The 11,555-nt window shown below is 40.1% G+C and overlaps 1 protein-coding gene across 1 annotated transcript in view; it reads left to right on the forward strand.

Moving 5' to 3' along the window:
• Positions 1-10,734, forward strand: part of adsl (adenylosuccinate lyase) — a 32,293-nt gene extending 21,559 nt beyond the window's left edge. The window contains exons 10-13 of the mRNA XM_060901793.1: positions 722-812; positions 1,205-1,294; positions 2,257-2,433; positions 10,427-10,734. Coding sequence (XP_060757776.1) covers positions 722-812; positions 1,205-1,294; positions 2,257-2,433; positions 10,427-10,513 — 445 coding nt within the window. The 3' untranslated portion in view covers positions 10,514-10,734. The remainder of the gene's footprint in view (positions 1-721; positions 813-1,204; positions 1,295-2,256; positions 2,434-10,426) is intronic.
• Positions 10,735-11,555: the final 821 nt, after the last annotated feature.

The raw sequence follows: 11,555 nt of genomic DNA on the forward strand, positions 1-11,555 counted from the left end.
CTCCAGCTTGCCCGTGACCCTGCACAGGATAAGTGGCTACAGATAATGGATGGATGGCATCCAGTGTTGCATTACTGGTTTACAGGTTTACCTTGGACCGTGCATTGAGCGTTACATCGTTCTGTCGCTAAATGAACAGTTGATCACACCGAGGTGCTCGCTGACCGCCGATGTTTTAGTTTGGTCCTGCGTTTCCTTTCCTTTGCAGCATAACGTCTTTTCTTCTCGCTTTCCGTTACTGTAGTGTAGCCATGTGGCCCTAAATTCATTCATTTTTTAAATTTATTTATTTTTTTAAAACTGAAAGTCTGATTCGAATTTGGTATCTCAGTCCACTAAACAAAAATATTTGGGTGTCAGGGGAAAATTCTTTCTATGACCTACACTTGAAAAATCTTAAAGGCAGTCTAACTCTTCTATTCCTTGAGCCTGAATTTACCAGACCATACTGTAGACCATATTATCTAATCCAGGCTAATCTCTGTTAAACCTGCCTACCTGATGGTGTCTGGATTGGAACTGGTGTAAAGTGTGAAAGGCAAGAGAATGAAAATCCTGCAAACAAGCACTGTGATATCTGAGGCAAGTGTTTTTGAGAGAGACTCCAAATAGAAAAATAAACCTAATTTTTAAAGTCGAAGTGTTTTTTGAGGGGTTTTCTTCAGCTTTAGTTTATTTTGTAATCGATTCTGAACCAATACTTTCTCCATCTAATGTTTAGGAGAATCTCTCTGCCTGAGTCCTTCCTCACAGCTGACATCATCCTCAGCACACTACAGAATGTCACCGAGGGTCTGGTGGTCTATCCTAAGGTGCGTTTGCGTGCGTGTATAGGTTAACTCTTTACCCCTTAAAGCAGTTGCTACAGCCACCCTTGTACCGTATATGTATATTCTGTTCACCCTTGGAACATATTTACAAGAAAAAAAAGTTGTCAAATGTCGTCATTATGGTGCATACATGCCAGCATCATATGTCGTCATTATGGGATATACACGGGGTCGTCATTAAGGGGTAAAGAGTTGATGTAGACTATAAGTCATTCAGATAACACACATGCCTTGAAAAACTTTCCATACTCTTGTGGTGTTGGATGGTGGGGTTTTTAATCTTTTTTTTTTTTTTAAACTTTTTTTTTTTGGGTCTGTGGTTTTCCCACCAGCTGCTTTGCTGCTAAAGCTAACGTTTCTGGCGCCCTCTGCAGGTGATCGAGAGGCACATCCGCCACGAGCTGCCGTTTATGGCTACTGAGAACATCATCATGGCCATGGTGAAGGCAGGAGGAAACAGGCAGGTATGATCTTCTTTATAGCCTTATTACAAACTTTTTGTTCATTGCTCAGTATTAAACTATGCAGATTTAATATATCTATGATTGGTTAGTTCTGGTGTTTGATGCATTGTATATATTTAGGCATGTAATGAGTCAACTGGTGGCATCACGGTGATGTAGTGGTTAGCACTGTCGCCTCACGGCAAGAAGGTCCTGGGTTCGAGCCCAGCGGCCGGCGAGGGCCTTTCTGTGTAGAGTTTGCATGTTCTTCCCGTGTCCGCGTGGGTTTCCTCTGGGTGCTCCGGTTTCCCCCCACAGTCCAAAGACATGCAGGTTAGGTTAACTGGCGGCTCTAAATTGACCATAGGTGTGAATAGGGTGTTAGCCCCGCGATGACCTGGTGACCTCTTTTGTTAAATAAAAAAAAAATTATTTCATTTTCATAAATTATTGTGGAGGTGGGAGTAAAATAATAGCCTATGATCTAAAATATTCCTTTTGTTAAAAATGAAAAAAGTTAACACGGGCTTTTTTTTTTTAAACTTCTGGAGTGCCCCCCCCCCCCCCCCCCCCCCCCCCAACTTTAGCTTTCATCAGTCTGTAAAAAGAGAGCTCCGATTTCTTGTTAAATCTGTTTGTACAGTCAGTCACACAACAGCTCTTTCCCATTTTTGTGTGTGGGCTTTTTTTTCCTTTGTGTATGGCATTAGAGCTGTGTTACTTCACCTAGGATGAAGTCATGCGCATTCTGCTATTGTACGTTATTGTGTCCTCTGTTGTGTAAATAACGCAGTTACCACTAGGCAAAATTTTGATTGTGCAGCCTGAGAAGAATCATGATTTGTTTATTTTTATTTCATTGATTCAAATTTGAATTGTGACTTATCTTTGCACAATATATCATTACATGCCTATATACATCACTGTGTTTTTGATGTCTTGATGGTTAACCACATCCTTTGTTTGTCTACCCATGAGCGCAGGATTGCCATGAGAAGATCCGGGTGTTGTCCCAGCAGGCAGCGACTGTGGTGAAGCAGGAAGGAGGAGATAATGACTTCTTGGCTCGAGTGCGGGCTGACCCCTACTTCACTCCTGTACTCAACCAGCTAGACGCTCTACTGGACCCTAAAACCTTCATTGGCCGAGCTCCACAACAGGTTCACACATCTACTCCTCTTTTTATAATATAAACACCACCTTTTTCTTCATGTCCCGCTTTCTCTCTCAAATCCAAAGGCTGTTCATATCCTGCTTGGGTGTATTTCCAGTTACATAATTGCACCCATGAAACTGAAGTTAGTTTTCAGGTGCTGGTTAGTAATACACACAAATGATGAGAATTTTTTTTTTTTTTTTAATAAGTGAAACTAGGCATGCTACTGTGGTTCACTGATGCACAGCGAATTTGTTTTAATGGGAACTTCGACACCCAGTCACGACCAAATATGGCAATAGTTTTAATCTGTACTAACATGCACTATAGGTATATGGTATGTATGTATATACATGCAGTGCCTTCCACAATTATTGGCACCCCTTGTAAAGATTCGTAAAAAAGGGGTTTAAAAATCCAGACTTTAATTGAAAAATTGATTCATAAATTTATGCTTTGTGTTGTCCAACCTTATAAAATGTTACAGGAGAAGACTCGGTGCTGTTTTACTAGTAAAGAGAGGCTCTACAAAGTATTAAATGCAGAGGTGGCAATAACTGTAGCACCTGTGTTTTTGCTGAAATTTTATCCCCCCCGGTAATCATGGAGGGCACTGTATGTGCATACATGCATACATTACCAGTCAAAAGTTTGGACACGCCTTGTAATTCAGTGTTTTTTCTTTATTTTTATTAATTAAGACAATTACCTCGCCCTGGGACGGAGTCCACCAAGGGGTGAGGTATTGTTTTTGGTTGGGGTCCCCCCCCCCCCCAGTAAACGATATTATGGGAAAATGGCTGGATCAATCTTCATGAAACTTTCAGGATAGATGGGCATTGGTCTCAAATAGAACCTCCAACATTTTTGAGGGTCACCTGGGTCAAGGTTTTTGTGGCTACTGCCTCATACACTCGTATGTAAGAGTGTAACAATCGCGTACTGTGCACGCGGATACATGTGTTGCGATTAAAATGGCTGGTGAGTGTATACAATTCGGTTCACCATTCGAAATAAATGGACTAGACTAAAGAAATTGCTTTCAGACATTTATGCTTATTACAGAGGGAAAGTGCGTTCCACTGAGCTCTAGCGCCGGGCCATTTCCAGGAAATCAGAGTTTGGGTCATGGTGACAGTGTGTGTATGTCAGCCTTGGTTTCGAGGTTTCAGTTTCGAAAACCGTAAGAGTAGAATAATATAAAGTACAGACACTTGGTATATTTTACTTTGTTCATTTTTGGATTCCGCTTCATTTTTGTGGCTCCTGTCTCGTGTGTGTGTGTGTGTGTGTGTGTGTGTATGCATGCGTGCTATATTTACTGTATGGACATGGTATCTGAAGTTTTTTTTATTTATAAGCCATAGCCACATGTACCCATAGGGTACGTATTTTATTTATTTTATTTTATTTTCGTGATATCTTCCTTCATATTCATCATGAGTGCTACCGGGCGAGGTTTGTTTTGCCTGGCAACACTTGTTTCTCAAAGTAATGATGTCGTTTCTCTTTACTTAGTTGAGTGGTTCTTGACATAATATGGATTACTACAGTTGTGGAATAGGGCTATTTACTGTATTTTTATTATTTACTGTTTGAGCTCAAACGCATTATGAAGGCAAGAAATTGCACTAATTAACTTTTGACGAGGCACCTGTTAATTGAAAAGCGTTCAAGGTGGTCAAAACATCAAGGTAAACAGTGACTACTTTGAAGAATCTAAAATATGAAACTTTTTTTCATTTTTTTGTTTACCACATAATTCCGTGTGTTATTTCATAGTTTTGATGTCTTCAGTGTTGTTTTACAATGTAAAGTGTCAAAATGTACAAAAGCCTATGAATGAGTAGGTGTCCAAACTTTTGACTGGTACTGTATCTCACTCACACACTTTATATACAGTATAAACATTGGGCCATGTATTGCTTTTTGTGTCTGAATCTCCAAATGGTGTTCTACATTATGTAAGGTACAGTGCTGAGCGTAAATGAGTACACCCCCTTTGAAAAGTAACATTTTAAACAATATCTCAATGAACACAAACAATTTCCAAAATGTTAAGACAAAGTTTAATATAACTTATGTGAAAGTAAGGTTAATAATATAAACTTGGATTGCACATTTTTCAGTTCTACTCAAATTAGGGTGGTGCAAAAATGAGTACACCCCACAACAAAAACTACTACATCTAGTACTTTGTATGGCCTCCATGATTTTTAATGACAGCACCAAGTCTTCTAGGCATGGAATGAACAAGTTGGCGACATTTTGCAACATCAATCTTTTTCCATTCTTCAACAATGACCTCTTTTAGTGACTGGATGGAGAGTGATGCTGAACTTGTCTCTTCAGAATTCCCCAAAGAAAATAATTTCTTTACACCACAAAGGTGAAGGCTACACGAAGATCAGCAGAGCTTTACTTATCAGTCAGAATACTGTAGCAAAAGTGGTACAAAAATTGAAGAAAGATGGAACTGCAACCATCTCACAGAGACGTCCAGGTTGTCCACAGAAGTTAACACCTCGACAGGAGCGTCTTCTGATGAGAAGGGTTGAAGAAAATCAGCATGCAAGTTCACTGCAGTTATCTAAAGAAGTAGAAAGCCAAACTGGGGTGACTATTTCCCGTGACACAATACAGCGTACACTGCAGAGAAATGGCATGCATGGATGCTGTCCACGAAAGAAGCCTCTCCTTAAAGCCCACCTAGAGTTTGCTAGGGCCCATGCTGACAAAGATGAAGACTACTGGGACTCTATACTCTGGAGTGATGAGACCAAGATAAATGTTTTTGGAACTGATGGCTTCAAAACTGTATGGCGTCACAAAGGTGAGGAATACAAAGAAAAATGCATAGTGCCTACAGTGAAACATGGTGGTGGCAGTGTCCTTATGTGGGGCTGCATGAGTGCTGCTGGTGTCAGGGAGCTGCATTTCATTGATGGCATCATGAATTCACAGATTTATTGCTCTATACTGAAAGAGATGATGCTACCATCACTCCGTGCCCTTGGTTGTCGTGCACTTTTCCAACATGACAATCCTAAATAGGGGTGGGTGAAATATATCGTCTGCGATAATATCGTCATTGTTGTTTTAACGATGTGCAAACTTACATTATCGAGTATTTAAATGACTTCGCCAAAAACAATGAAACGCACGGGGAAACTGTTCACATGTCAATATACGGCGCAGCAGTGCTCCCCACGGCGCAGCAGTGCTCCCCACAGCACGGCAGTATTCAGTCACATGACTAGTGGGCCTACGCGATCACATGACCTCTCGCCTCCACTTTGCAACAGGTCAGCAGCGCATGGTGATGAGAAAATGCAGGCATCTCCAGTCCCTGAAGCTACTTCAGATGATTTTAGCGCTGAGGCGCGGGTCTACCTCTCTGGCATGGAAATGGTTTGGTTTCAAAAAGACAGACGTAGATCAAAAGACAGTCATATGCAAGATTTGTCGAAAATCAATCAACGTGAAACAGAGCTCCACAACGAACATGTTTCACCACCTCTGAACCAATCATAGGAAGGAGTACGAAGAATATGAGAAACTTCGAGACTCTGCTGCTCAAGAAAAAACAAGCACAAGCAGGCCACCGAGTCAGCATACCCAACAGACGCTTGCTGAATCATTCAGCAGAAAAGTGCCATATGAGGAAAAAGTCAACAATGGCAAGACATAACAAATGCCATCACCAAGTTCATAGCCAAAGAGATGTTACCGATGCAGTTGGTGGAGGGACAAGGCTTTATAGAATTTGTGAATATTTTAGACGTGGGGCGGCACGGTGGTGTAGTGGTTAGCGCTGTCGCCTCACAGCAAGAAGGTCCGGGTTCGAACCCCGTGGCCGGCGAGGGCCTTTCTGTGTGGAGTTTGCATGTTCTCCCCGTGTCCGCGTGGGTTTCCTCCAGGTGCTCCGGTTTCCCCCATAGTCCAAAGACATGCAGGTTAGGTTAACTGGTGACCTCTAAATTGACCGTAGGTGTGAATGTGAGTGTGAATGGTTGTCTGTGTCAGCCCTGTGATGACCTGGCGACTTGTCCAGGGTGTACCCCGCCTTTCGCCCGTAGTCAGCTGGGATAGGCTCCAGCTTGCCTGCGACCCTGTAGAAGGATAAAGCGGCTAGAGATAATGAGATGAGATCTTAGACGCGCGATACAGTGTGCCTAGTCGTAAATATTTCAGCGAAACTGCTCTCCCCACCCTGTATGATTCAATTCGCAAAGCTGTGATGAACGAAATGCAAAAGGTGGCACACTTCGCAACAACAACCTATTTATGGTCGAGCAGAACATCGGAGCCATACCCCTCTCTGACCGTGCATTTCATTGACGAATCTTGGCTACTTCGGAGCTACTGTTTGCAGACATCCTATTTCCCAGACGACCACACAGGAGCCAACATTGCCCTTGGTCTGAAAGATGCCCTCGCATCATGGTCATTGAGTGAAGAGGGCATGGTTTGCATAACCACCGACAGCGGTGCAAACGTCGTCCATGCACTCAGAAGTAACAACTGGAAAAGGTTACTGTGCTTTGGTCACCGGCTTCATATTGCAATCGGTGAGTTATCACTTCAATATTCTTATCTATTGCAGTTGATATGAAATAGCAATGTAAGTGTCATCACTGCCGAGAAAAGTGAAAATATGTATATAACATATATTTTCTTATAATGTATATACACTACCGTTCAAAAGTTTGGGGTCACTTTGAAGTTTCCTTATTTTTGAAAGAAAAGCACTGTTCTTTTCAATGAAGATCACTTTAAACTAATCAGAAATACACTCTATACATTGCTAATGTGGTAAATGACTATTCTAGCTAAATTCTACTAAATGTCTGGTTTTTGGTGCAATATCTCCATAGGTGTATAGAGGCCCATTTCCAGCAACTCTCACTCCAGTGTTCTAATGGTACAATGTGTTTGCTCATTGCCTCAGAAGGCTAATGGATGATTAGAAAACCCTTGTACAATCATGTTAGCACAGCTGAAAACAGTTTAGCTCTTTAGAGAAGCTATAAAACTGACCTTCCTTTGAGCAGATTGAGTTTCTGGAGCATCACATTTGTGGGGTCGATTAAATGCTCAAAATGGCCAGAAAAATGTCTTGACTATATTTTCTATTCATTTTACAACTTAAGGTGGTAAATAAAAGTGTGACTTTTCATGGAAAACACAAAATTGTCTGGGTGACCCCAAACTTTTGAATGGTAGTGTACATTATACATTTTTTTTTTTTTTTTAAATAGGCCTAGGTTTTTTGTTATTGGACACTCACTAAGCCTGTATGAAATTAACTGCCATTTTAAACTGCAGTGCATGGTATTATAAGGTCAACATACATGGCACTGAATGTTACATCATTACACTGTTAATTGGCTAATAATGTTCCATTTCAAATATTTTCCAGAGAGGACCATGCATGATACTAGGATAGACCGAGCCATTGGTGTCTGCAAGAAGGTGGTTGGAACCTTTTTTCCAACAGCTTTAAATTGAGGAAAGCTCTGGATGATGCTCAAAATCAGCTGAAGCTCCCAGAGCATAAACTCATCACAGAATCACCAACAAGATGGGGCTCAAGACAGTGTATGATCGAGAGATTTACTGAGCAAGAAAAGGCCATTCATCATGTGCTAGGTGCAGACAAGACACGCAGACATCTTATCCCAACATGGCAAGATGTTGATGTGCTAGAATCAGTGAGCAAAGCACTTAGTCCGCTGCTTGAGTTTACAGATGCCCTTTCAGGTGAGCAAGTAGTAACAATCTCCTACCTGAAACCCGTCCTGTCATTATTTAACTCTGAGGTCCTGGCAGTGGAGTCTGATGATATAGATCTCACAAAAAAATCAAGGAAACCATTCTGGATTTACAAAATACAGAGATGACAATGTGGATGGCATTTTAAGTGTGGCATCCACTTGATCCACGGTTTAAAAACCGTTACAATGATGATGATCAGATGATAATGTCAACAATTTCCTCTGAACTTATGGCTATGGCAACTCGGGAAGAGAGCGATTCTCCAGGCACCTCAGCTACCACAGCTCAAGGTGCTGCCGCTGAAGGTGGAGCAGATGGTGGTGACGCCAATGAACCAGCCAAAAAGATAAGTCTTTCGGCAGTTACTTCAAAAAACAAGTGAGAGGGGAGACACAGGCTACTGCCATAGAAAAGGAGCTCAAGAGCTACCTTATAATACCGGAGGTAGACAGTGATGTCAATCCACTTGAATGGTGGAAAACATAAGAGAGAAATTTCCCCAGATTGGGAAAGTTAGCTAAAAAGTATCTATGCATCCCTGCCTCAAGCAGCCCTTCAGAGAGGGCATTCAGCACAGGAGGAAATATTGAGACATGTCACCGGGCTTCACTCAAGCCTGACAATGTGGACAGACTGGTATTTTTGGCACATAATTTGAAGTAAAAAACCTGTTGGCCTAGAATGTTCAAAGTTCTGCAAAGTTCTGGCATCTGTCCTTAACTGTGATAATACTGGGTATTTTTACTATTTGAGAATTGTGGATTTTTTTTTTTCTCAACATTTGTATTTTGTTTACAAATCTCTTTCTATTTATTTGAGAACCTTTTTAGGAAAGTTTTTTTTTTTTTTTAAGTGATATTTTTGTACAATAAGGCCATAAACACTTGCTGCTGTGTTGATGTGCAATAATTCTCATGGATGCATGGAGCACTTTATTACAAGAGTTCAATATTTCTGCATTGTAGTTCAATGAAGTTATTTTTGTTTAAAGACAATAAATGTTTTCCTTAAACATTGTGCCCATTATTGTAATCTCCAAGTAGGTATAACTCTGAGAATTCCAATCACATTTTTAAAAATATCGACTAATTATTATCGTCAAAATCCAAAAAAAATCGAGATATTATTTTTTTGCCCATATCGCCCGCCCCTAATCCTAAACACACATCGAAGGCCACTGTTGGATTTCTGAAGAAGAACAGGGTGAAAGTGATTCAGTGGCCAAGTATGTCTACTGATCTGAACCCCATCGAACACCTATGGGGAATTCTGAAGAGACAAGTTGAGCATCACTCTCCATCCAGCATCCAGTCACTAAAAGAGGTCATTGTTGAAGAATGGAAAAAGATTGATGTTGCAAAATGTCGCCAATTTGTTCACTCCAGTCCTAGAAGACTTGGTGCTGTCATTAAAAATCATGGAGGCCATACAAAGTACTAGATGTAGTAGTTTTTGTTGTGGGGTGTACTCACTTTTGCACCACCCTAATTTGAGTAAAACTGAAAAAATGTGTAATCTAAGTTATATGATTAACCTTACTTTCACGTTATAAGTTAAACAGATGTTATAATTAAGCTTTGTCTTGCCAACAGTTTGGAAATTGTGTTCATTGAGATATTGTTTAAAATGTTACTTTTCAAAGGGGGTGTACTCATTTACGCTCCGCACTGTATATAAGGCACTCGGTAGGATGATGAGCTCCATTGTGTTATACCCCATATAGAGCACAAGCAAAATGAATAACAAGCTGTTCAGGATGCTGTCGAACAAGAACATGGCAGATTTTGATTACGGTTACGATTTGTAAAGTTTAGCAGAATGGTGATTAGAAATCACAACTGTGGGTAAGTATATTTTATTAAAAAAAAATCTAAACTATTTAAATTGTTGCATTGCAGAAAATACTTTTGGAAGGAGAAATAAACTTTGGCAGACAGTCACTACACTTCTAAGATTTTTGCCTTCTGAAGTGATTTCAGCCAGAGGCATTCCTCAGGTTGTTTGTGACAATTGTGTTTGACCAGATTAGTGGTCTGCAGTATTTTTATCTCCACCCCTGTGTCCTGCATGGTGCCTGGCTAAGAGGGGTGACCAAGTGCATCAGGGGTATTTGGAGCAACATTACTTGTTTGGTGGTGGAAGCTGTGCCAATATGTGAGATCACAGTTTCCAGAGCCTTGTTGCATCACACGAGTGTCTCATCTTCCTCTGTCTCACAGGTTGCTAGATTTCTCTCTGAAGAGGTTAAACCTGTACTCGAGCCCTATAAGAGCAAGATGGATGTGAAGATTGAACTGGAGCTTTGAGGGACACATGCACACAATCCATGTAAACTTGCCAAAACAACAGTGTTATGACTTCAGCCTTTTATCATTTTGCTGAACAAAATTGTTCTAATGTCATCATGATGCTGCTTTACAGCGTGATGCAGAAGCAGTAACACTGTGCAATCAAGAAACCCATATGTTTTGTCTTCAGCATTTTAATGCCATGAGAAGAAAAAAATAAATACATTTCAAAACAACAATCAGCTCTTGATTATCAAGTGATTTTATTTGTAGGTGGAATTTATCAGTCACGACAAAATTGAGTCCAGTTGGTCAAAGAATGAAGTTGTTTTATTGGATATTCTAAATCTACAGTTAACCCCTTTTTTTATTTTTAAGATAATTTGTTACATTTGGTGAAGCCAATCAAGAGAAATTGGCAGAAATGTTTAATGTATCATTGTCTTCATGGAAAATTAAGTTTGGAGAAAGTCTGTGAACTTTGTGTAAAATTTAAATTAATGTGTAGCACACTTTTATTTGGCCTAGAAAGTCATAAGATTAAGAGAAGCATTTATGGCCAAAAAAGTGTGTGGTTTTTATTTATTTATTTACATCTCTCTCACACCCATTCTCATATATACACACACCATATATACATACATTATAATTATATATATACACACAACCCCGATTCCAAGAAAAGTTGGAACAAAGTACAAATTGTAAATAAAAACGGAATGCAGTGATGTGGAAGTTTCAAAATTCCATATTTTATTCAGAATAGAACATAGATGACATATCAAATGTTTAAACTGAGAAAATGTATAATTTAAAGAGAAAAATTAGGTGATTTTAAATTTCATGACAACACATCTCAAAAAAGTTGGGACAAGGCCATGTTTACCACTGTGAGACATCCCCTTTTCTCTTTACAACAGTCTGTAAACGTCTGGGGACTGAGGAGACAAGTTGCTCAAGTTTAGGGATAGGAATGTTAACCCATTCTTGTCTAATGTAGGATTCTAGTTGCTCAACTGTCTTAGGTCTTTTTTGTCGTATCTTCCGTTTTATGATGCGC

This window comes from Neoarius graeffei, chromosome 20 (assembly GCF_027579695.1).
Source record: "Neoarius graeffei isolate fNeoGra1 chromosome 20, fNeoGra1.pri, whole genome shotgun sequence".
NCBI classification, from domain to species: Eukaryota; Metazoa; Chordata; class Actinopteri; order Siluriformes; family Ariidae; genus Neoarius; species Neoarius graeffei.